The 24,820-nt window shown below is 44.4% G+C and overlaps 1 protein-coding gene across 3 annotated transcripts in view; it reads left to right on the forward strand.

Annotated features, from left to right (window-relative positions):
• Positions 1–24,820, forward strand: part of GTF3C3 (general transcription factor IIIC subunit 3) — a 189,507-nt gene that overhangs the window by 77,514 nt on the left and 87,173 nt on the right. For all 3 annotated transcript variants that reach the window (XM_063430190.1, XM_063430191.1, XM_063430193.1), the window contains exon 10: positions 13,342–13,439. In XM_063430190.1, coding sequence (XP_063286260.1) covers positions 13,342–13,439 — 98 coding nt within the window. The remainder of the gene's footprint in view (positions 1–13,341; positions 13,440–24,820) is intronic.

The raw sequence follows: 24,820 nt of genomic DNA on the forward strand, positions 1-24,820 counted from the left end.
GTCAGTCACCAATTGAGTGTGGAGTCACCCACAAATAAAATGCGGTATAAATAATCAGCATAGTACAGATTAATGAGGGGGTCACCCTTTAGGAGGCAAAAAAAAATGGCCTCTGAAGTAGAGGGGTTCTCCCTCGGTAAGTTTGAGGCAATATTAATATACTTTTTAGATGGGGTCACCCTCTATAATGAGGCAGACAAATATAGTATGGAGGGGGTCACCCTCTTGAGACAATATTATTTAGTATAGAGGGGGTCACCCTCTTATGCAAGGATTTTTAGAGTTTAGATGGTAATCTGAAATTAAAACAAAGTGAAGGCACTTTAATAAAAGAGATGTAGATGATAGCTAAGTGCTGTTTAATTTGGTGTATGCACTACATGTATGTGTTTATATGTAACTTACCTGACTAACCAGAAGAAGGCGCTGGAGAGCCGTTTGGAGATCACCTAGCTGCAACTGACGTTGATGGTTGGAGAAGAAGCGCAGGAAAAAGCCAGCGCAATGCAGAAGGAAGGGGATGGCCGCGGGAGGACGGATCCGTCGCTATGGTGACGGTAGGGAAACAAATGCGGCAATACGGGCGGTGATACCGCCCGTGGATGTCAGCCAGCCAGAAGCCTCGATCGGGTTACCGACTCGGCTCCTGTCAGTAATCCGATGTGTTTCGGATGTGACAGAAGTTGCAGACGGCGGTAGTGTAATTAAAGAGACAGTGGGTAAGGGGTTGGAAAACGACATGTATAGTTCATTGAATTACTTAGAATGAACTATAAAGCAATATAGTTATGTTGTTTGAAATGGAAATAAATGAATGTTAATATATATATTTTTAGAAATTGATTATATGCTGTTATTGGAATAGACTCACCTGGGAGGCTAGCAGCAAAGAAAGAGGAACTGGGAGGAGCCTGATAGCTGGACATACTCTGTTGTGCACTCTGGTTAAATTTTTTACTTACTGTTAACTGTTTCTTTGCTGCTGGGAGTTACAGTAAAGAATGATAAGCAAATATGAAGCCTCCTGTCTTGACATAAAATTATTTTTCATAAAGCCTGTATATGTTCTGCGGAATCTGCATTAAACTGTATCTTCCAAACTACTGAACGGATCTGGGTGAATTTTGGATATGTGGTTCACGCAGATCCCCCAGTTCCGAGGATATTTATGTGGTTACATAGTTACATAGTTGAAAAGAGACTTGCGTCCATCAAGTTCAGCCTTCCTCACATATGCTTTTGCTGTTGATCCAAAACAGTTATTGCATGTTTTGGGGTCCCTGTGATATGTTTTATAAAACTGTATTTCTCTGCCTGTGATAATTATATTACCCATTGTGTTCAGTAATCATATTACAGGCAGAGGGGAGGATTTTGTGTGGGATTGTCTTTCTGTAATGTACGTGTGTTATTGGTTGTTCTGTAAAACCCTGTGGGCAGTACTATGTTTGTGGATTGTGAATAAAAGAGGCTGTAGTATGAGCCAGTACAGTCAGTTCTGCTTGACCCTCAAAACGAAGTGTCGTCTCGTTATTGGGGGAATTGGAGTGTATGCTGATTGCCAGGAGTGTAAGCTGATGGTATGCTTTTCCTGTTCAGCGGTTTACAGCATTCATATGTTTGAGAGCATCCGTATGCTTCTCCGGTTCGGTGGTTGTGGTGTCTGCTAGAGTGCTTAGAGCCCTCAGGAAGTGCTAGGAGCATCCTTCAACGGAGGTACCCAGTCGGGGTGCCCGCCGATCCGTTACAGATACAGAAAGCAAAAAGGGGGAGGGGACAATTTAACGCATTACACAAAATGTACATCATATGGTTTCAGCATATGCAATAAGAAAGAAAATTATCATCTATTGGAGGTCCTACATACTTGATTACATGTCTAAGAAGTATTCCTGTCGTGGGACCACACTAATATTGGAATATATGAGTTAGGTATTACTGCCAATTTGTTTACGTGCAAGTTTGTTTATATATCTACCAGCTTGTTTAATTTACATTTCGTGACTAAGACTTGTTTGTATTTAGTGAGATCATTGGATGTCTGGACATTTTTCCTAGTTTATGCTTCTCAAAAGTGTACCCACTGTGTCAAAATTTGATCTGTTTTATTGCATTGCTTCATTGTAAATACTCCCATAGATTTTTACTTATAGTTAAGATGAAATCTGTTAATCAATTCTAAAAGTGATGAGCTGTTGCTCTCTTCCAGTGGAGAGTGATGAGGTGTCTAGTTTCTAGTATGATATGTGATGCTAAGGCTCTGATGTGAATGGGAGATCCTCCCAGAATAGAAGCCATAATGCAGTTTGCATTTTTTGGGGGATTGAGGAGTGAGAAACTGTGCAATCTGTATATGAGAACGAAAACTTGGGACCAAAAGACCTGCACAGATGGGCATCCCCTGTGTGTGTGTGTGTTCCATTTTCTGAACTGTGTTTAGCAGTAAGCTGAGTTGTTTGGGAACATTTTTGCTAATATTTCTGGTGTCTATGTGTATACACATATATTTCTGGTGTCTATGTGTATACACATTTGCGATCTGCCTCAACATGATTTTAAGAAGCAGTAATACCTTTCAGTAATCTTAATGCTAGTTTTTCTTTCCCATCTCATCATATATGAATATGTTTTGGTAGTTTTGGCAGTAACTGAGTGACAAATATTTGTTGTAGAGCTTTAAATATACATATTGCTGCACTTGGCTTTTAAGTTGTAAATAAGAAAATATAAATCTGGACTCTAGAGAGTAAAGTTGTTGTAATTTTCCATAAATTATGGAGGAGAGTGGTGCAAGAGGTAAGAGTTTGAATCCTAAATTAAGACTTTTCATTACTTGGTCCCAAATTTCTCGAGGTAAGCTCATGGTTTGATATGTAAATAAAGTTTTAATTCTGGTTGTTTAGGGGTTTACAACAGTGACATGAGGGGATAAGGTAGAGGTTAGTTGTTTACCATGTCTACCTACTTCAGTTGTGATTTCGCATAGTGGAAATTGATAAGTTGTGTAAGGATGGCCGCCTTATAATGGTTCAAGATGATGGGTAACCCCATGCCCCTGTATCATCACCTATCCCGCTAGCAAGGAAAATTTTAGACATGTGCAATTTGTTTCGGTCCGAATTTGAATTCGGACGAATTTCGGGCAATTCGGACATTTGGGTACTTCCGAATAGCTGAATTGCCAAAGTCCTGAAATTTCAGAATTTCCGAAGTGTTGAATTTCCGAAGTGCCGAAGCACAGTATTGCCTAAGTACTAATATACTTGCCCAGTGGAAGAATGAAGAATGTTACACTGTATACAATTTTAAATAAAAAGTATACAAACATAGCCAGGATTCAGCTGTAAGCATTTGCAACACTTACAACAATCAAGTAACATACATTCATATAAAATGTAAGTTACTTAGCCTGTCAATGTAATGACAGGAATGAATAAGTAGATAACTCCCTAATTCACACGGTATCTACTAAAAGGCTGAAAGACCTAAATTGGTCGTTCAGCCAAATGTACTAATACTAAGTAAAGATTACTTAGTATTAGTAACTTATGCCCTATACCGCGAGTAGGGGCATGTATATTAAACACTATATGAAAGCTACAAAAAAATAAATGTATATATCTCCCCCCACCCCCCTGGTCCCCACACCTGAATGGCGGGTGGGGGCCCTAAAGAAGAATAAAGGGGGGGGGGAACCTATTGTCCTCCTCCCTGACCCCACCCATGAGTGGCGGGTGAGGGCCCTAAAGAAGAATTAGGGGGGGGACCTATTGTCCTCCCCCCGGCCCCCACCTCTGAGCGGTGAGTGGGGGCCCTAACTATCAATAAGGGGGGGAGGGACCCTTTCTTCTAAAATCTTCTTTTTTCAGCCCCAAAAAAAGGCCAAATAAAAATCCATAATAACCGACGCACTAAAAAAAAAAAAAAAAAAAAAAAAAAAGTGGATTGTTTTGAAAGTAACCGCCGCTTAAGGGTTGGGGGCCGGGGGGAGGACAATAGGTCCCCCCCAATTAGTTTACTTTAGGGACCCCACCCGCCGCTCAGGGGTGGGGGCCAGAGGGGAGGACAATAGGTTTCCCTCCCTTATTGATATTTAGGGCCCCTACCCGCCGCTCAGGGGTGAGGGCCGGGGGGGGGAGGACAATAGGTTCCCCCACCCTTATTCTTCTTTAGGAACCCCCACCTGCTGCTCAGGGGTGGGGGCCGGGGTACGGGGGACAATAGGTCCCCCCTTATTTTCTTTAGGGCCCCTACCCTTCCTTCAGTGGTGGGGGCTGGGGGGGAATGTTTTTTTTTTTTTGCCTGTGGCTGCTCACTGTTTAATAAACATGCCCCTACTCGCGGTATAGAGAGTAAGGGGCAAAATTTACTAATACTAAGTAATTTTTACTTAGTATTAGTAAATTTGGCTGAAAGACCAATTTAGATCTTTCAGCCTTTTGGTAGATAGCTCCCTAATACCGTGGGAATTAGGGAGTTATCTACTTAGCGGCTGCAAGAAAAGTCCCGAAATGCCAAAGTTCTGAATTTCTGAATGCCGAACTGAAATTTTTCCCCATGCATATCCATAGAAAATTTTCTTCTTGGCTTTGTGCTCCCAAATAAAGAACTTCAATAGATTCTAAAGGGTTGGTAGTTTTCTTACTCATATTCTTTACAAATAATCTTTAAAAAACAAACGTTTAATACTTTAATATCACATTGCAGAAATTATGTTAAGCAACTCACCAATTTACGCCAAAGTTAATGGTTAAATGCATCCTTGTGAATGCCCTAATTTGTCTGGCTGTGTGAGGAAACATATATTTTCTTTATTCCAGTGCAAGTACAAAGTCCTAATCCCATCTGCTATGATGCTGCATACTTCTACCATTTTTTTTCTCTGAGCACATCTCCCAAAACATTGGCCCCAATTTATCAACCTTTTCCAGCCTCTCCTAATTCTCAGAAACATTTATGCATGCTCACCAGCTGTATATTTATCCAGTGCAATCCCAAAGCTTTCTTTATCCAGTATAAGGTTCAGCACACAAAAACACACATATGTTTAGGGAAATTGTGGACCTTCTGTTGGTTATCTTCCAGAGGCCTTTTTTTTTTTTTTTTTTAAATTCTTTATTTTGTCTTGACACGATATGTTACATACATACATTTGCACGGAATTCCCATAAGTTAGCTGGTTACAGATATGTGTTAACAGAGGGCAACTTGAGCTGAGTGTGGGCTCGCCCCCGACGAGTCGCTGGTTCCCCAGGTTTACTTTACAGACAGGTTTGCATTACATATAACATTCTGGGGTTGCTCTCCAACCTGGCCTACAGGACTATGTCTCTGGCCATTGCGGCCCCCACATTTTTGTGTTAGTGCTGGCTGAGTTGTGCGCCTCGTCCGCGGTAGGCCACGCTTAGTTGTGGCGGCCTAAACTGTCTCCTTCCCCCAACAATTTGTTGTGTTAACATCTGTTCTATGTGTCTGTTTCCGTGAGAGCTATGCGTTGGTCAATTGTGTTTAAGTAGCCGAGTAGGCTTAGCGAAAAGGAAAGATATAGAAGAATCAGATAGAGAGGAGGAGGGGGGGGGTCCACTGCTGGTAGGCTGCCATCGGGGACCTGTGTCAGTTGCCCAGATTGGAGTTTTCCCAGGGTTCCCAGATCTTTTGGAACGTTGTTTGGGTGCCCCGTATTCTAGCTGTAAGGTCGTCCATTAGGTGGACTTTTATGGTTTTTATGAAGCACAGGTCATGTCAAACTAACTTGATTGCGTTCTACGAAGAAGTAAGTAGAAGTATAGATCAGGGTGTTGCAGTGGATGTGATCTATTTGTATTTTGCCAAGGCATTTGATACAGTTCCACACAAAAGATTAGTGTTCAAACTCAAGGAAATCGGTCTCGATGAAAATGCTACTTCTTGGGTAGAACATTGGCTTAAAAACAGAATACAAAGAGTTGTCGTTAATGGTAAATTTTCAAGCTGGACAGAGGTGGCAAGTGGTGTCCCTCAGGGGTCTGTTCTGGGACCCCTTCTATTTAACATGTTTATAAATGATCTTGAAGACAGCATTGAAAGTCATGTTTCAGTGTTTTCAGATGACACAAAACTTTGTAAAATAATACAATGTGAGCAAGATATTACTTTGCTGCAGAATGATTTAGATAGACTGGAGGACTGGGCACTCAAATGGCAGATGAAATTTAATGTTGAAAAATGCAAAGTTATGCACTTCGGCGTAAAGAATACACAAGCAACCTATACCCTTAATGGAAGTGAATTAGGGATAACAACACACGAAAAGGACTTGGGAATTGTTATAGACAACAAACTATGCAACAATGTGCAATGTCAATCAGCAGTGGCCAAGGCCAGTAAGGTATTGTCATGCATGAAAAAGGGCATTCATTCTCGGGACGAGAATATCATTTTGCCTCTCTATAAATCACTGGTAAGACCACATATTGAATATGCTGTGCAATTTTGGGCACCTGTTCTAAAGAAGGATATCATGGCACTAGAAAAAGTGCAGAGGCGGGCTACAAAATTAATAAAAGGAATGGAACATATCGGCTATGAAGAAAGGTTAACAAATTTAAACCTATTTAGTTTAGAAAAACGTCGCCTGAGAGGGGATATGATAACATTATACAAATATATCCGGGGATGTGGAATTCTCTGCCTGAAGAAGTGGTTTTATCAGAGTCCATACAGATGTTCAAACAACTATTAGATGCATACTTGCAAAGACAGAATGTTCAAGGATATAATCTTTCAATGTAGGGTAATAACAGCTTGATCCAAGGATAAATCTGACTGCCATTCTGGGGTCAAGAAGGAATTTTGTGTCCTAGCTTGTTGCAAAATTGTGCTTCAAACTGGTTTTTTTTTGTTTTTTTTTGGATCAACAGCAAAAAACAAATGTGAGGAAGGCTGAACTTGATGGACGCAAGTCTCTTTTCAGCTATCTAACTATGTAACTATGTGACGTCTTTTATTCTGTTGATGACCCCTTGCAATGGGCGGTGTGCCTGGTTTAAGCCAGCCTGAGGCCACGGCCCTCCGTGCTGCTAAGGTTATCTTATGAAGTAGCTTTTGCTCCTGCCTGGACCAGCCGTCCAGCGTTCTGCTTAATAGGAATAGCCAAGGGTCTAGGGCTGGTGCTCTGCCAAAGACCTGCGCTAGTAGTGTCTGTATCCCTTTCCAGAATGTGAGCATCAGAGGGCATTCCCACCACATATGGACGTATGTCCCCCTGCTGCCGCACCCCCTCCAGCACTCGTCTGTGGGAATCTTGTGCATTTGGTATAATGTGACTGGTGTGGTGTACCATCTGAGCATCGTTTTTATTGATTGCTCCTGGAGAGTAATGCACACCGATGATGTATGATTTGCTTCCCAAATCTCTTGCCACTCTATGCCTTCCAGAGTGTCCCCTAGGTCTCTCTCCCAGTGATCTGTATAGGCCAATTTGCCCCAGTCCCTAGCTTCGGAACAGAGCTTGGGCGTACATGAGCGTTATCATGCCTTTGGGTATTAGTTTGTGCAGGCAGATGCGTTCGAAGAAGGTCTTCTGTTTCCGGGCGGCTGTTTTTATGTGTGCCGTGTTCGCGAAGTCTCTAATTTGTATGTATCAAAAGTCGTCAGCGGGTGTGAGGTGCCCCCGCTGTCTTAGTGTATCAAAGGGTATAACTGCCGTACCCTCGAATAGCTGACATATGCGCTGTAGGCCTATCTCCTCTAAGTTTTTAAAGTCTCTAGCTGCCATCCCCGGCTGGAAGGCTTTATTGCGTAAGTATGGCATGATAGGTGATGGCTCCGAGGCCAGTTGGAATTTTAGCTTGCATGCGTCCCATATCTGTAGGGAGTTAATTATAGTTGGGCAGGTGCTCCTGATCTCTGGTCTAAATTCTTTTGGTACCCACATAAGAAGCTGCGGGAGATCGGCGCCCGTCATGAGTGAATCTACGTCAGCCCATTTGCGGTCCCCTGGCGGAGAGTGCCACATCGCCGCCTGTGTCAGTTGTGTTGCTATGTAATAGTAATATATGTTCGGGAGTCCCAGTCCCCCTCTCGACCTCGGTCTATATAAGATAAATCTAGATATTCTATGGCGTTTGTTTTGCCATATGAAGGCCCCGATTGCCCTCTGCAGGGGTTGTAGTGATGCTTTAGTGACTTGGATGGGGAGCGCCTGGAATACAAATAGTAGTCTAGGCAGGATGTTCATTTTAACAGCATGGATGCGACCTATCCAAGAAATAGGCCTGTCCACCCATGTCTCCATTTCGCGTACAAGTTGGCTTATCAGGGGCGTGTAGTTTTGGTCGTATAGTTGCGCTGGCTTAGCTGTCAGCCGAATGCCCAAGTATTTAAGGGCTTGTCGTTCAATTTTCAAGTGGTGTGTCATGTATGAGGGTCGCGGCCTCAGCTGATACCCCCACTGGTAGGGCGCCCGATTTCACCATATTTGCCTTGTACCCGGATATGGTCCCGAAGGAGTGCAGAACCTCCTGCAAGGCCCCCATCGACTTCACCGCGTCGGTCAGAGCTAATAGCACATCATCCGCGTACGCAGACACCAGGAACTCTCTACCTCCCACCATCACTCCCTTTTTGCTCGGATGCCGCCGTAGCACCTGTAATAGAGGTTCGAGCGAAAGAACAAACAGCAGGGGGGAGAGGGGACACTGATGCCTCGTACCATTGGTAAGCTGGAAAGGCCGGAGCGGAGCCCCCGATATCTTTACTTGTGCCGTGACGTTGGTATACATTGCTCTTAATAACGTCATGAACTGTTCTGGAAAGCCTAGGTGGATCAGCAGGGTGAACAGGTACGGCCAAGTCACCCTGCTTTCTTCGCGTCAAGCGACACGAAGAGCGTCGGTGTTTTCAAGGCTGCCTGTCTCCATATCAAGTCTATATATTTTTGCTGTCTGTTTGGTATAAAGCCGACTTGGTCCGCGTCAATCAGAGACGCTAGGAACGGGTTGTCTTTCTGCCTGGATTTTCGCCAGAATTTTCATGTTGTGGTTTATGAGGGAGATGGGTCTATAGTTCCCGGGTGACATGGGGTCTTTATCTGGTTTCGGCAATAGGACAATAGTGGCAAGGGACATGTCTAGGTTAGGGCAGCCACCCTTCTGAAACCCCTGGAAGACCGCTGCTAAGTGGGGGACTAATTCCTCTTGGAATGTTTTGTAATAACTTCCATCAAACCAGTCTGGGCCTGGGGCTTTGTTCCCTTTCAAGGTCGTTCTTGCTCGGTCAATTTCGTCAGGGGTGATTTCCGCTGCTAAGGTATCTACTGCTTCTTGGGACAGTTTAGGGAGTCCGAGATCTCGAATGAATCGGAGGGTCGCCTCGTCATTGCCAGTTGTCCGGTAGTCTGAGTGTGGGGAGTGGTTGTAGAGGGACTTATAAAATTCGGTGAACACTTCGGCAATATCACTCGGTAGCATTTTCACCGACTTGTCGGGGTGACGTATAGATGTTATGTGGCCCCGTCTTGGTCTGGGTTTGAGGACTCGGGCCAGGAGGGTGTCCATCTTATTTGCTCGTTCATAGTAGTTACGCTTGGTCCACGTCATGGCCCTAGCTGCGTCATCTATTAAAAAGGCGCGTATGGCATGGCGTGTCACTTCTAACTGTCTGTAGGTGCCCCCGTCTGGGTTGTCTTTGTGGGCCTGTTCTAGGGACCGCAGGTCAGTCAGTAGACTCTGGAGCCTCTGGGCTTTTAATTTCTTTTTTGCTGTCGCTACCTTGATAAGTGATCCTCTTATTACAATTTCGTGTGCAGCCCAAATTATTTCCGGACTCATGTCCGGCGTGGTGTTGGAGTAAAAAAACTCCAGGATGTCTGTGCGAATCTGTTCCACCGTCTCTGGGTCCCTCAGGAGGGATGAGTTTAACTTCCACGACCATGCGGAGGTGGTGCAAAGATTCCCCAGAGTGATGTGGACGTCTGCATGGTCGGACCACGAGATGGAACCAATTTCCGAGCCCGTGACCCGCTCCAACGAGCGCTCATTGATCAAGAACATGTCGAGTCTGGAGTACGTGCCATGCGGTGCCGAGTAGCAGGTAAAAGCCCTCGTACCCGGATGATGTGATCTCCAAATGTCCACCAACCCAGTGTCCGCGATGAACTGGTGGAACTGCCTATCCTGACCTCCCCAGCTCTGGGATCCCGAAATGTTCCGCTGAGCGCTCCTATCCGCCGCCGGGTCCGTCACAGCATTCAGGTCCCCCCCCAGTATGAGAAGTCCGTGTGTCAGTGTGCGGATTTTCATCGTCAGGTCGTCCCAAAAACCCTGGTCGGCGTGATTAGGTGCGTATACATTTATGAGGTGTATTGCATGTGACAATAGAGTGCCTGAGAGGATGATATACCTCCCGTTCGGGTCCTCTATAGTAGTAGCGACATGTAATGGACAGCTATTGCGGATGAGGATCGCCACCCCGTTATGTTTTGTGTGTTTTCTGGCTTCATATGAGGCCCTGAATGTTTGGTCTTTTAGTTGGAAGGGGGCTGTTTTTGGTATGTGTGTTTCCTGAATAAAAGCAATGTTTGACCGCATTCTCTTCAGTTCTCTGAACAGAAGTCGCCTCTTGTTTGGGGTGTAGGCCTTTCACATTTAGTGAAGATATTTTTAGGGCCATACTGCCGGGATAACCTTGTCGCCTGTGTGTACGCCCACCTCTGTCCATGCACTGACCCACATTTCTCGCTGCAGGGACCCCCCGCCCCGGGGGGAGGGGACAAGGGATGGGACATGTAGAGGAGGAGGGGTAGGGGGGGAAAGAGAGAAGAAAAATAAATGAGTGATAACTCCGCCGGGCACGAACTGTGCACTGCGGCAATCGTCTGGTCTTATCCGTTGCCAGACTGGTGCGGGGTTCACAGGTCCCCATCCCATCTGCGTCCTGCGCTAGCATGAGATGTGGATGTATGAGCCACTAACCTTTTTGCGCTGTTGTGTATAATGTCTTAGCAAAGTCTGTTTGCTGTGTGTACTACTCCACTATAACGTGTAAAGAGGTATGAAAACATAGGAACATAAAAAAAAAACCAAAGGTTACAAACATAACAATTCCGTCTAACCCTTGAGAGCTCTGGCAGGACCGACCAAAGAACCGGTCGCCTGCAGACCTGATTAGGTGCCTGAAGTTAGGGAGAACCTTGACAGTAGGAACCGCGATAGCGGGGAATGGAGGGACCTAGCCCTGAGTCGGGCTCTACACCTCTAATGGTGAGCATGTGCCCACCTTTGTGTGCCGTTCCGCCTCCCCTCATTGCTCTATGAGCCCATGAACGTAGGGAATCTGCGCCGCGTCTCCCTCCCCCGGGCTCGCAGTCATCGCCCCGCAAGGTGAGGGAGAACGCGGTGCCTGGCCTGCTCCGGCGCCATCTTGTCCCTCCTGCGCGCCGACCCTCTGGACAGTCAGCATGTCGAGTACTGAAGTCCCTGCGTCCTGGCCTTTCTTAGGTAACTTCTTTGCGCTTCTTTTATCCATCTGAGCGTGGTGTAGTTTCAAAATAATTAAAAATAAGACTCTTTTGTAAGCTATTACAGCGCTATGGGAACGGAGTTCTAGCTAGATGCGTCCAGCTCGTTCCCTGGTCAGGCCACGCCCCCTTCCAGAGGCCTTTTGATTTGGATCCATGGTTCTAATCCTTTCTCAATACTACCACATAAAAAGCCTATATACACCAGCACCAAGTTTTACATGAAAATGTATGCTTAACTTATAATGATGGTGAACAATTTAGAAGATACCTTCCCAGGAACTTACCCCCACAAAAAAACACGCACACTCTCTCTTCCTCTCCCACCTCATTACATTTATAGATAGCTCAAATTACCTGGCTTTCCTTACAAACCAATCATGTTCACCAATCCCTCCACACCTGGAATATCTTAATTCACACAATGAATATCTTTTAACTCTTAACCCTTTTAACCTCACCTATGATTTTTACAGCTCAATTCTCCATATCTTTAAAACACAGCACCTATTCTCCTGATAATGTTCTCCCTTCTATTTTTCACTTTCTCCCTCACTTCCCTCATTAATAAAATCTCTCCCTTTTTTCTCTCTCCTTTTATTTACCTGTTCCTACTGACACCATCTACTTTCCTCATCTCTGTATTCATCACATACACTTTACTCATATCAATCCAGCCTTTCTCCACAAACCCCTCCTAAATCCTCTAAATACAAGCTCTCACCCCAAACATTTAAATCTTACTCCCACCTTCTCTTCCTTTCCATCCTACTGCTCCTGGCAGCTGGTGATGTCTCACCATACCCTGGTCCCTCCTCTACTAAGCCACCTGGTGTTAACACCAGAAACCACAACAATCTCATATCCATTCCATGTAACTCTCATTACAATTCCTCCTTTAAAGGTGCCCTCTGGAATGCAGGATCTGTGTGCAGTGCCGTGATATCTACTTCCATCCATTACCTATTTATCGCACACTCCCTAAACCTACTTGCACTAACGGAAACCTGGCTCTTTCCCTCTAATACCGCTACACCTGCCTCACTATCCTTTGGTGGTCTTCACTTTAGCCACAACCCAAGACAGGCTGAGAGTAAAGGTGGCGGTGTAGAATTTCTGCTTTCACCACACTGCTCCTTTAAAACTCTGCCCACACACCCCTTCCCTATCTCTCTTCAGCTTTGAAATTTACTCAATTGGTCTGTTCAAACCCATCTTATCTAACATAGCTGTTATCTATCACTTTAATTTCAGTTTACTTCCCAATTCCAACTCACTCCAGCCCCTTCCAATAATCCATCAACTCAGCAACATGTTGGACCCAAGCCCCCGGGAGACCGCAAACCGTCTGGTTGAGATGATCAGTGTGGCAGATTATCCTATCTACTCTCTTAAGAATAGAGTTCCCTACCACCACAACCTATATAGTGTTTCTTACTTTCTCACCACCACCCGTACTAGAGGGACTGTCAGAATGCTCTGCTTATTCTGGGACAGCTACTTCTGAGCTGTTGCTACCAACATTTTTACTGAAATGGTCAAAATCTGTTAGGATGCACAAAGTCAGTGCCAGCTAAACCTTTCCTTTTCCTTAACTCCCTGACATACACGTGTCATTGTTTTTCTCTAAAGCCACTTGCAGAGAATTGCAATTACGGAAAGCCATTAAAAAAGTTTATAACTGCTTTGTAAGCACCAATAAGACATTCAATCTATTAATCTCTGTTGCTGTGTTTTCTTTCGGGCATTGTAGAATATTTGATTTAACTTTCTTATAATATATAGTCTTTATTTTTGCCTCTTGTGCTAATGATTCCTGTATTTGTAATCTGTTGTCCTTGCAGGCGTTGCTGTATGTCATATCCCAGATGGAGGTCCCATAGACATTACAGTCAAAATGATGCTCTGTCTGATTCATCTTAATATTCTTGAGCCAGTTAATGTAAGTAATAGGTTACTGCTATACAAACATCCATGAAATCATGTTCCACAGTTAATGAATCTTTAAATACTTAATCAATCTTTTTAAATGTTTAATCTCCAGTCTTTCTTAATATTATAATTATCACACATGGTATAGGATAAATCTCATAAATCAAAGCAGGTTTGCAAACAATGATACACAGTTATATGAAAATAAAAAAATAAACACAGCCAGGACAAGGAAGGGTAATGGGAGGTGGAACTGCAATTGACAACACGGTATAAAATACAAGAGCCAATTATTAATAGAAAATAGTAAGTGAAAGAAAAAGAAAGTAATACTCTGTCCTGCATATGTGGTAGCCTGGTTCAGAAAGAAATAACTGATGGCTTTGGTGTCAGATGAAAAGAAAAGAGTATATTTGGGCATTTCCTCCCCAGGGCTGACCTCCTTGGAACAAGTGTATTGGATAGGGTGTATTCTTGGATAGGTTGAGTATGCCTCAGCTTTAGAGACAGGATGGCTTGGGAAAACAAATACTTGCATTATTACACGTAGATGTTAATTACTCTGACATTCTGAGCTCCTGATAACATGACCCTTGTACCCTCTATACATCTCTCCATTTTACATATTTTATATTAAAGTCCCAATGCAAAAAATACAATTCATAGAAGTAAGACAATCCATTTATTTTTTTATTTAAGCACTTTTACTACTCTAAAAGATGTATAATCATTTGCCTGTGACACTCATTCATAGTATGTGCGCATGTAGTGTAGTTCCACCCCCCCCACCCCCCAATCCTCCCAAAGTGCACATTATTTAAGGTTTTCCATAACTTTTAAACAATACGTACACACAACAGTGCATATGCAGAAGATGCGTGGAATACATCACAGGCTGTGTTTGAGTAGTAAGGGTTAAAATTGTAGATTATACTAGCTTTAGTGTACCTATAATCTTAATTTTATGAATGACAGGAGGCGAGTATTTGCTTAAGTCTCTCTTTACTAGAACTCCACAGCAGCACATTAACACAGAGAAAAAAATAACCAATCAGAAAAAGTTTGATACAATAAAGCTCCCCTCCACACACATAACTTCCCTTTTCAAGCTGGGACAAAACAGAAAAAAAAGGCAGAAAAAAAACACTGAAGATAAACCAAAGTCCTAGAATCCAATGAATGCAATGATGTCCTCTATCCGAGAGGAAATGTCAAACCTGGGACTTCGGACGGAATGTAAACTGAAAGAGAGAAAAACAGAATTGAAAGGACTGGTTAGATAATGAAATGTACTCTTGATAAAACATTCAGGCCCCTTGTGTATCAACCAATATTACCGAAATATACAGAGATCCCAACCTTTAAGTAAGTAGTGGTAACATGAACCAGCGACAGGGAGCCAGAAGAACAAGTAGAATTGTATACATACCTAATTACCCAACTACTGGCAACAAACCAAACAAGGGAAGGATGAAAAATGGGACGGAAATACTCACCTCCTGTCATTAATAAAATTAAGATTATAGGTACACTAAAGCTAGTATAATCTCCAATTTTATAACATGACAGGAGGCTTCGTATTTGCTGTTTTAATGCTCAGAAAACAACTAGAACGGTGCTTATGTCGCTGGTAAATAATCCGGAAGATCAAAAAATGAATTCCGAAAAGACCTTACAACTGCAAGATATGGCTGTAGATTGGTCGAAGAAGATGCCAGTTGTTGATGATCCTCAAAGTGCGGATGAAACTCAGTCCGTCGTTAGTCGTTGTACTTGGGAAACCGTGGCCCGGTTCCGTCAAAATGGTCGATGTATAGTAATGTCGACACATAATCCATACACAGCCAGGCGTAATAGTTTGAAGGGCACCAGCGGCTTGGACATAAGAAACTGCCATCCGTATTCGAATCTTGATGTAGTAGGCGGCTTCTCCGATCATCCAAGGGTCGTGCCCGCAGTTCTCCAACCTCAAAATCCGCATCTGAGCCCATGATAAAGCTTGGGACAGGACCGAATGAAGTCCTTCCGTTCCCCTTTGATCTAAGTGGTGAATGGTCTTCATCTGAGAAAAAAAATCTACCGCACTGGCTAGTGTGCGGAGGGGCACCCGGCTCTGAAGAAATCCTGCTAATTAGAATGAGACAACGCGTCAGTGGCTGTATTAATGCCTAGGATGTGTATGTGATGTGAAATTGTAATGTAGTCGCTAGCCATGTCAATCATGACGTGATGAGGATCTGCCCTTATTTATGATGTCGCAAGCCGTTTTGTTATCGGAGAAGCATTTCACTGCTTTTCCTTGTCACAGGCTTTGGATGCTGTGACGATAGGGTAGATTTAAAAAAAAAAAAAGGGTTGATGTAGTATGGAATGGAGGTAGACCACGAGTCTCGACTGGTCAAAAATCTCTGAACCAGGAGTCACCAAAATAACTGCGAACCCTGTGTGGGCTGCAGTCCATATGACTGGAGATGAGTCAGAGATTGGGGGAATAAACATAGCCTTCCCATTCCACCAAGATAGAAGATCAAGCAACATGTGTAGGTCTGCCTTAGCGTGTGTATCTAAGGTGACAGTACTCTAGTCAGAACGAAGGGGAAGAAGACACAGTAGTTAGGAAATAAAATCCTGGTTTTAGCCGCTTGGTCGAACACCAAGGGTCGAATTTGAATCGAAGGGTATACAGGTGGACCAGATGTGGCCAGTCGTTCAACAGGGGGTGCAGCAACATTTGCAAATGAAACAGTAGTATACAGAATCCGGGGGTTAAAAAGTAGTATACAGGATAAAACTTACCAGGAAAGGTTAAAGGCTCATTAACATGTATAGCTTGGAGGAAAGACGAGACGGGGGGATATGATAGAAACATTTAAATACATAAAGGGAATCAACACAGTAAAGGAGGAGACTATATTTAGAAGAAAAACTACCACAACAAGAGGATATAGTCTTAAATTAGAGGGACAAAGGTTTAAAAATATCAGGAAGTATTACTTTACTGAGAGGGTAGTGGATGCATGGAATAGCCTTCCAGCTGAAGTGGTAGAGGTTAACACAGAAAAGGAATTTAAGCATGCGTGGGATAGGCATAAGGCTATCCTAACTATAAGATAAGGCCAGAGACTAATGAAAGTATTTAGAAAATTGGGCAGACTAGATGGACCAAATGGTTCTTATCTGCCGTCACATTCTATGTTTCTATGTTTATGGCAGTGTGTAGATTTGTCCAATAACATTTGAACTTGACGGATGGTGTAGAAGAAAATGAGCAACATCTACCCCTGGGACTGCTTTCCATATAGGACGAGAGTGGAGTAGACCGAATGGCTGGATTGTACCACCCAGCTGAAGTTCAGCCCCGTCAAGGAAAACTGAGTAGGGCCCGATGGGACGCTCGTCATCCTGAAGATATGGTACAGTTGAGCGGATCATCTTGGTCCAAGTGATCGTGAAATTCTGAAGCTGGTTACCCACCGGAATAGGCGCTCGGTCCAGGGACCTAGTTCTATGAACTCAAGGTCCGAAATCATGGCATCAATACGAAGAAGAAAAAAACAAAAAACGCGAACTTTGTTCAGTGCACCGTGACGTTTTAGCGATGCCTAGTATGCATATAGAACGTAAGTCCATTTCACTAATGACAGACGTATCCAGGGTGCAGTTTTGTGACAGGATGTCATCCGTCCAAGGCAGGAGTTGTGCCGAGGTTTGAGAACTTCAGATGGCCTAACCTGAGCAGACACCGGTATTGATCAATACTGTAGCGAAGGTCTTACCCCGACCCAGCGAAGTCAGTGTTGGTCCTGATGTCGACTCTGGGGTCATTGTGACCTAATAGGGTAGTGATGCACACCGTTCGCCATCTTCCATGCGCTTCCCGGTTTTGTGTACGAGTTCCATAGAGGGTCGAATGAGCAGGGGCCAGTTGTCGATGACCTGAGGTGACAAATGGGGTGTGGATAGAATCGGGGTATCCCTATCGAACCCACCGCAGGGCGGAAGATAAATTCAGGACGGCTTCTGTGAGGGAATCGTGTGCGGAGGGAGAACCCTCCACTACCGAATCTTGTTCTCCATCTTCGTCTTCAGAGGTCCTCCTCTCACTTCTCCCAAAACAGCTAATGGGTAGGGAACGCAGTATTGGCCAGGGGCTCTGGTCTGTTCCCGTGCCTACTTTCAGACCTGGGCATATGAGTTGACCCCGTTCCAGCAGGCTGCCTGGTTGGTTCCAACCTGACATGGCAGGAAGAATCCTGTGACTCTGGAGGAAGGGATGAAGAGAAAACTGCTCTAACCTGGGTAAGGCAAAGCTGTGATCCCAGATACCACTATGATCCTCTAGACTAGTGCCTATACAGGGGTTACCGCAAAAGGAAGAAAATCCCAGTGGGGGGAGGGCGCCCTACCAAGGGCAAGGTGGGGCCCTTCTATGGTGGCCCAGCCTCAAAACAGTGGCCGTATGAAACACGGCGCAACCTGAAGGAAAATACAGACAATCTTGGGTGCTGTAGCCGGGGCAGACACCGAGCACCAACATGCATGTGTGGGATGGAGGTGTTGTAGAATTATTAAACCCCTTATAAACCTATAACCATTATTAGGCCCCTTATAAACTTTATAATCCTTACTGGGGCCCCTTTAATACTATATTCTCATATTCAGCTCTCAGGCCTCATAGTTTAAGCTTTACAAGATTCCTTTGTTCATAGAAACAGCATGTCAGCAGATAGTCTTGATAGAATGTATAATTGCTAAGAAGGCCTTGAGAACACTGAAGGATACTAACCTTGAAACCCTTAACGTACCAGCCACTCATTATGGATAACTGCCAAGCCCCCCTCCCATCGAGTAAGCTTCCTCGTGCTAGCAAAGATGGAGCCGAAAACTGTAGGAGACCGTCATGACGTCAGTTATGACATAAAGATGTAACACCCAACAGGGAGGGCATTTAACTAACCACTTTATAATTTAGCCAATTGACGATGTTTTCTTGCTTATATCTTGATTTTTACAATGATGTAATTTCGCCTTTAAAAGGGCTTGCAAGCCCGCTTTTTAACAGAAGCCAATAAATTTCCTGAAGTTCTTTCATCTAATCGGAACCCTGTGTCAGTGTGAATTTACTTCTGCGTATACGCAATTTAAACATCTCTAATTTGGACAGGAACAGATAGTCATTCAAACTTCTTTGTTTGCTTAAAAGAATCCCTTATCAGCTGGCGCCCAACTGTGCGGCCTGGGTTATGCCCTGCTAGGGCAGCCGTCCGAGAAAGACGTGGAGCAGGTGGATCCTGGGGGAAGGAAGGAGATTGATCACCTCTGAATACACGGTTGAGTCTGCAGCTCCTATCCGGTATGTTCCAGCCCCTGTGATTGACCTGCCCCAGAGTCTGTGACTGGCTACCTAGAGGTCATCAAAGTCAGGTAATATCTTGCCCAGAGACCCCACACCTTACTTGTTGATATTTACCTGCACATTTTACCTGCACATACTGACTATCTGTTGCCTGGGTGTGCTCTTATTGATTTGTCCTTATCTTAGTGCCCGGGTAGTTTTATTTGTTTATTTGCCTGTTTACACCTTTTAGGTACCACGTGGCTGTGGTATTAAGGAAAAAGGGGGGTGGATCTGTGGAAGTTTTCCTGGGGATCTTCTGTTTGCCTGTTTTCCTCTTTTAGGCGCCGAGTAGCTATGGCAGTAAGGAAAAAGAGGGGGGGAACCTGTGGAGGGGTGTAGACTCTCTGCCTCCTGGGGGTTTCCCATAAGTGTCACTTTGACTGCTAGCCTCATTGGACATCACTTTACTCTGCTTGTTGTGTGCAGAGAGGTGGAACACTGCAGCCTCGAGCGCTGACGCTGAGTGTTCCAGTTTAACTTTTGTGGCAGGTGGATTCAGGCTGGTATTGCTGTCTCCATCACCACGTGGTAGTGGTACTTGCGGGTGGGTCTGCAGGTGTACTACGGGATTGAGTTAGGTGGCTTTTTCCACACGTGTAAGGAAAGGGATTTTTGTTAACCCTGTTTGTACTTATTTGAACTGTGATGCATGCACTGTATTTTACTTGAAATGTTGTCTTAATTGTCTGTCACACAGATTCCTGTGTTTACTTTTATCTTACTCTCTGTACTATTTACACTTTCCCCTCCTGTTTCTCTCTCTCTCTCTCTCTCTGTATCTGGGACACCTTATATAGAGGGTATGGGACAGAAATTAGGTAAACCCAGTAAGGGGTGGTTCGTGTGTGATTTGGTAGAGGATAGAGAAGGGGAAGAAATGGTTAAGAAGGTTGATAAGATTGCTAAAGTGTGTGGAATTGCCGTACCTCCGTGCGGTAGGTTGCAGCCAGAGAGCTGGCGTAAGTTACTGACAGAAAAGAAAAGCAAGCTGTTAGACCATAATTTGATCCGTACAGCGGTAGCCTGGTACCGAGTAGTGAAGGCTATCCAGGAAGAGGTTGATCATAAAGGTGTAAAACTGTTTGTGTACTACAAAAACTTTGTTTCAGGGAAGCTCTCCCAGCCAGCGCTTAGTTATGGCGCACACGAGGTGACCCCTCCCAGCTCCTAGTCCCCTCTCTGCCACTGCCCCCGTTTACCCAGTCCTGAATGCTGATGGATCCATATTTTCCCCACCATCAGTCCCGCAACTCCCATCATCCTCATCCAACCCTTCACCCCGTCCATCTCCCTCCAGCCCCTTCCACCCAGTTCTGTCTTGTTACTGTACGGCAGTGACATGGTTAAATCAAATGCCTGCAGCCCCCCTCACTCTCTCTCCCCCTCCCTCTCTTGCTTTCTGGTCTCCGTATGGAGATTTAGGGGGGGGGGGGGAGGAATGTGGAAGTTTTGTGTTCCGTAGAGTTATTCAGAAACTACTGATAAGACTTAGCTAGAAAATATTCTAATTGTGTATTTTGTTATTTACATAGAAGTTGATAGGATGGTTAAGTAGTGATGTGTCGTATAAGAGGTTTCTAGGGTTTGTATATTGTTATTGTTGTTGCCATTTATATGATAACAGATTCCGTAGCGCTTTATATATATATATTTTGTGTTTTGTGATAAGGCAGTGAGGATCGTGGGGGAGACTAGCTCACAAGAATGCATTCCACCTTTCTGAGGCTGTATTTCCTTTCGCGGTGCAAAGTATTTTCTCCAAGACTGGTGTATAAGATAGGGAGTCGGGGATGTAGCTCAGTGTTGATTACGAAGGTTAGGAATGAATCTGATGCAAGAATAGAGAATTATTTTGGAGTTAAATGTAAAGGCAATTGTGATTTGTTGCAATACTATGCAATGTGGATAGAGGGAATATGCAAAGTTGTTAAGTTAGTATGTGAAGTGATTAATGGCTGTAGGTAAATTGGTTGAATTCCGTGAGTTTATTTTGCATCATGTTATTTCAAAGAATAGAGACAGCTTTACGGGCTGTTCGATGTATGTTGTTTTCAACTGTCTTATTTAATCCGTCAAGTCTGTCCATAGTTTAGTATTTCATTTTGCCGAACAGAATGTTGCTTCTCTGATTTATTTTATTAGCTATGATATAGTGTAAAGTTGAAACACCCTAAAAGAAAATGGCTCCTAGTACAAAAGGAGGTTGGCCCTTCTGCCCTTACCATGCCCACACCTCCTGCCCACATCCAACATGGCTGCCACTTCCTCACTTCCTTCCACGCCTCCAATATGGCGTCCCCCAGTACCACAGCACCTCTTATGCCGGTCCTTCCGAATGATCTCCTTCCACCAACCCTTAGTACACCGGCAGCCCCCAGCCGGAGGAGTGCCACTTCACGTCCACCCATCCCCAAAGGCACTAAGCCTACAGATGGAATCTGCTTCAACTGTGGAGAAAAAGGCCATTTTAGGAGTGACTGTCCTGCACCCCTTAAGCTCCAAAGATCAAACAGGCCTAAATCTGTCATTAAGGCCCCAGCACCTCCTTCACCTGATTCAGCCCAGGAAGACTAGGATATTGGCAAGCCTGTATCATTAACCCCTGTTATGGCAGTATCTGCAGGGGAACAAGGGGGGCCATTAGCCACTGTCACTTTACCCATTGAAGGCCACCCCACCACATTCCTTGTTGATACAGGTGCAGCCTGAAGTGTTCTGCGAGAACAAGACCTGCCTGATTCTTCCTTTTTGTCCAATATTGATGTCTCCTGTGTGGGAGTGGATGGTCTATCAAGACAAAGCCCATTAACTACTCCTTTGCGGGTTGGCAGCTGCCCTAGTCTGCTTGCCCGTTTTGTGGTGTCATCCACATGTCCCATTAATCTGTTAGGTGCTGATGTACTTTCCCGCCTACAGGTTACTTTCACACCTGATGGCCAGGTGGAATTATCTTCAGCCCTCTCTGATTCCGATACTTCAGCCTTGTGTTCCTTACCTCTGATGCTTCACCTAGAGACACCACAGGGTTATGCAGAAGGCATGAGAGAAAATTTTCCTGCATCCTTAATGAACAGTGTCCCTAAGACTTTATGGTCCTCAGGCCCAGAGGACATAGGCCATCTGAAAGTCCCACCAGTGATGGTCAAACTCATCCCAGGGGCAAAGCTACCAAGAAAGTCTCAATATCCATTGAAACCTGCCCAAGCGGCAGCCATTACCAAGCAAGTCCAAGCACTGCTGGAGAAAGGGGCTCTTGTTAAATGTGAATCTCCATGTAATACTCCTTTATTTCCTGTGAAAAAGAAGACACCAAAGGGTGAACCAGAGAAATACCGAATGGTACAGGACCTCAGAGCAGTAAATGAGGCAACAGTCCTGGACACCCCAATTGTGCCAAATCCGCACACACTCCTCTCTGACGTTCCACCCTCTGCCAGGTACTTCACAGTAATTGACCTGGCCAATGCATTCTTCAGTGTTCCCCTGGAACCAAGCTGTCAGTACATGTTTGCCTTCACACATGAAAAACAACAATATACATGGACAGTTATGCCCCAAGGGGCACAGAATTCCCCAAGCCAGTTTGCAAAAGCAATGAGTATCATCCTTGACTCCTGGCAGTCTGACCATCCAGAGGTTGTCCTACTCCAATATGTAGATGACTTGCTCCTTTGTGGGGATGATGTTCCCATAACAGAAAAATGCTCTCTGGATCTTCTCTGTTATCTTGCAGATCAAGGATGTAAAGCGTCTGTCATCAAACTTCAATTCTGCCAGCCTACTGTGATCTTCCTAGGCCACTGCCTGTCACATGGCACCAGACACCTCACACAACCGTGTCAGAGCAGTGTTGGCCATTCCACCTCCAAAGAGCACGAAGTCCCTACATGCTTTCCTAGGCCTCATCTCATACTGCAGAGCCTGGATCCCTGAGGCCTCTCTGCTCATGCAACCCTTATATGACGCTCTCAAATCAGACCCCTTCTGCCTGTCACCAGAGGCACTTGACAACTTCTATACTCTTCAACGAGCAATTGCCTCTGCCCCTGCTCTTGGCCTACCAAATTATGACAAGCCTTTCAAATTGTTTGTGTCAGAAAGACAAGGCCACGCTACAGGCGTCCTCACTCAACCACATGGTCCTTGCGGACGTCAGAGGCCTATTGGATTCTTCTCCTGTCAACTGGATATCGTGGCCAGAGGCACCCCTTCCTGCCTTTGTGCTGTTTTTGCAGCTCAAGAACTTATTGACTGTACTGGGGACCTGGTTCTTGGTCACCCTCTTACTGTTTTGGCACCTCATGGCATTTCTGCAATCATTAACCAGGTCCAAATTAAACATGTCACAGCTGCCAGACACCTCCAAAGATGCCATGTCACCCTCCAAAGATGCCAGGTTTTAAACCCGTCCACTCTTCTGCCACCCCCAGAGGGGGGTACCTATTATGGATTCATCATGGACGAAGGATATGTCCTACTTCTTACACACACCCTGGCAAAACTGCTCCCCAATTTACCTCCCTGTGACGGGCCTGAATATGCTTTTTGCACCATGTGGTACAAACCAACCATCAGCCCTGAACCTCGCAATGAAGATGAACTTTTCCACTTGGTTGAGATAACACTCACCTTACAGGACTTCTACTATGATACTGAAGGTAACAGCATGACTTTAGTCCAACTGCCACATGAACTTAAACATCTGTACCATCATTGGGACACAGCCATTCCACATGTCCCTGTAACCAAGTCAAAGACTAAGTCATGGGGTGATCTTGGGCCCATGGCAAAATTATGGGCCACCATGGATGATTCACAACTTCAAGAAATAGGTGTTGCCAAGTATGCATCAACTGAACGTGAACCTGTAAGAGCATGGCCACGTTACTTTCTGGAAGAAGAATTTGAAGACCTGGTCATACAGCATGACTATGATCCAGAAACCCCCCATGACTGCTTTGCACAGATGAAAATGGAAACAACGCACCTACCAACCGTGCATGAGGATCCACTAACAGATCCTGACATCACCCTGTTTGTGGACGGCTCCAGATATGCTGATGAAGAAGGAAAATATCATACAGGATATGCCGTCACCACAACAGATGAAATTATTGAATCATCATCTCTACCATCAACAAAGTCTGCACAAGAAGCTGAATTACAAGCTCTAACTTCAGCATGCAAGATCTCTGAAGGAAAACGCGCCAATATCTACACAGACTCAAGATATGCACTGGGCGTGGCTCATGACTTCGGACTGATTTGGAAAACAAGAGGATTTCTTACCACTGCCAGTACACCAGTCAAGCACAGTTTTGCAATCAAGGAGCTGATGGATGCCCTCCTACTTCCAGAAGAAGTGGCTGTTTTGAAGATAAAAGCACATGGGAAGTTGGACTCGGATGAAGCAAAGGGCAACCATCTAGCTGATCAAGCTGCAAAGCAAGCTGCAAGAGGACCACAGGAAGTGGAAAGAAGAGTGTCCGGAAATGAAGAAAGTCCAAGAAATGAAGAAAGTCCAAGAAATGAAGAAAGTCCAAGAAATGAAGAAAGTCCAAGAAATGAAGAAAGTCCAAGAAATGAAGAAAGTCCAAGAAATGAAGAAAGTCCAAGAAATGAAGAAAGTCCAAGAAAAGAAGAAAGTCCAAGAAAAGAAGAAAGTCCAAGAAAAGAAAAGTCCAAGAAAAGAAAAGTCCAAGAAAAGAAAAGTCCAAGAAAAGAAAAGTCCAAGAAAAGAAAAGTCCAAGAAAAGAAAAGTCCAAGAAAAGAAAAGTCCAAGAAAAGAAAAGTCCAAGAAAAGAAAAGTCCAAGAAAAGAAAAGTCCAAGAAAAGAAAAGTCCAAGAAAAGAAAAGTCCAAGAAAAGAAAAGTCCAAGAAAAGAAAAGTCCAAGAAAAGAAAAGTCCAAGAAAAGAAAAGTCCAAGAAAAGAAAAGTCCAAGAAAAGAAAAGTCCAAGAAAAGAAAAGTCCAAGAAAAGAAAAGTCCAAGAAA

The sequence above is a fragment of the Pelobates fuscus genome, chromosome 8, assembly GCF_036172605.1.
Source record: "Pelobates fuscus isolate aPelFus1 chromosome 8, aPelFus1.pri, whole genome shotgun sequence".
Classification (NCBI taxonomy): domain Eukaryota; kingdom Metazoa; phylum Chordata; class Amphibia; order Anura; family Pelobatidae; genus Pelobates; species Pelobates fuscus.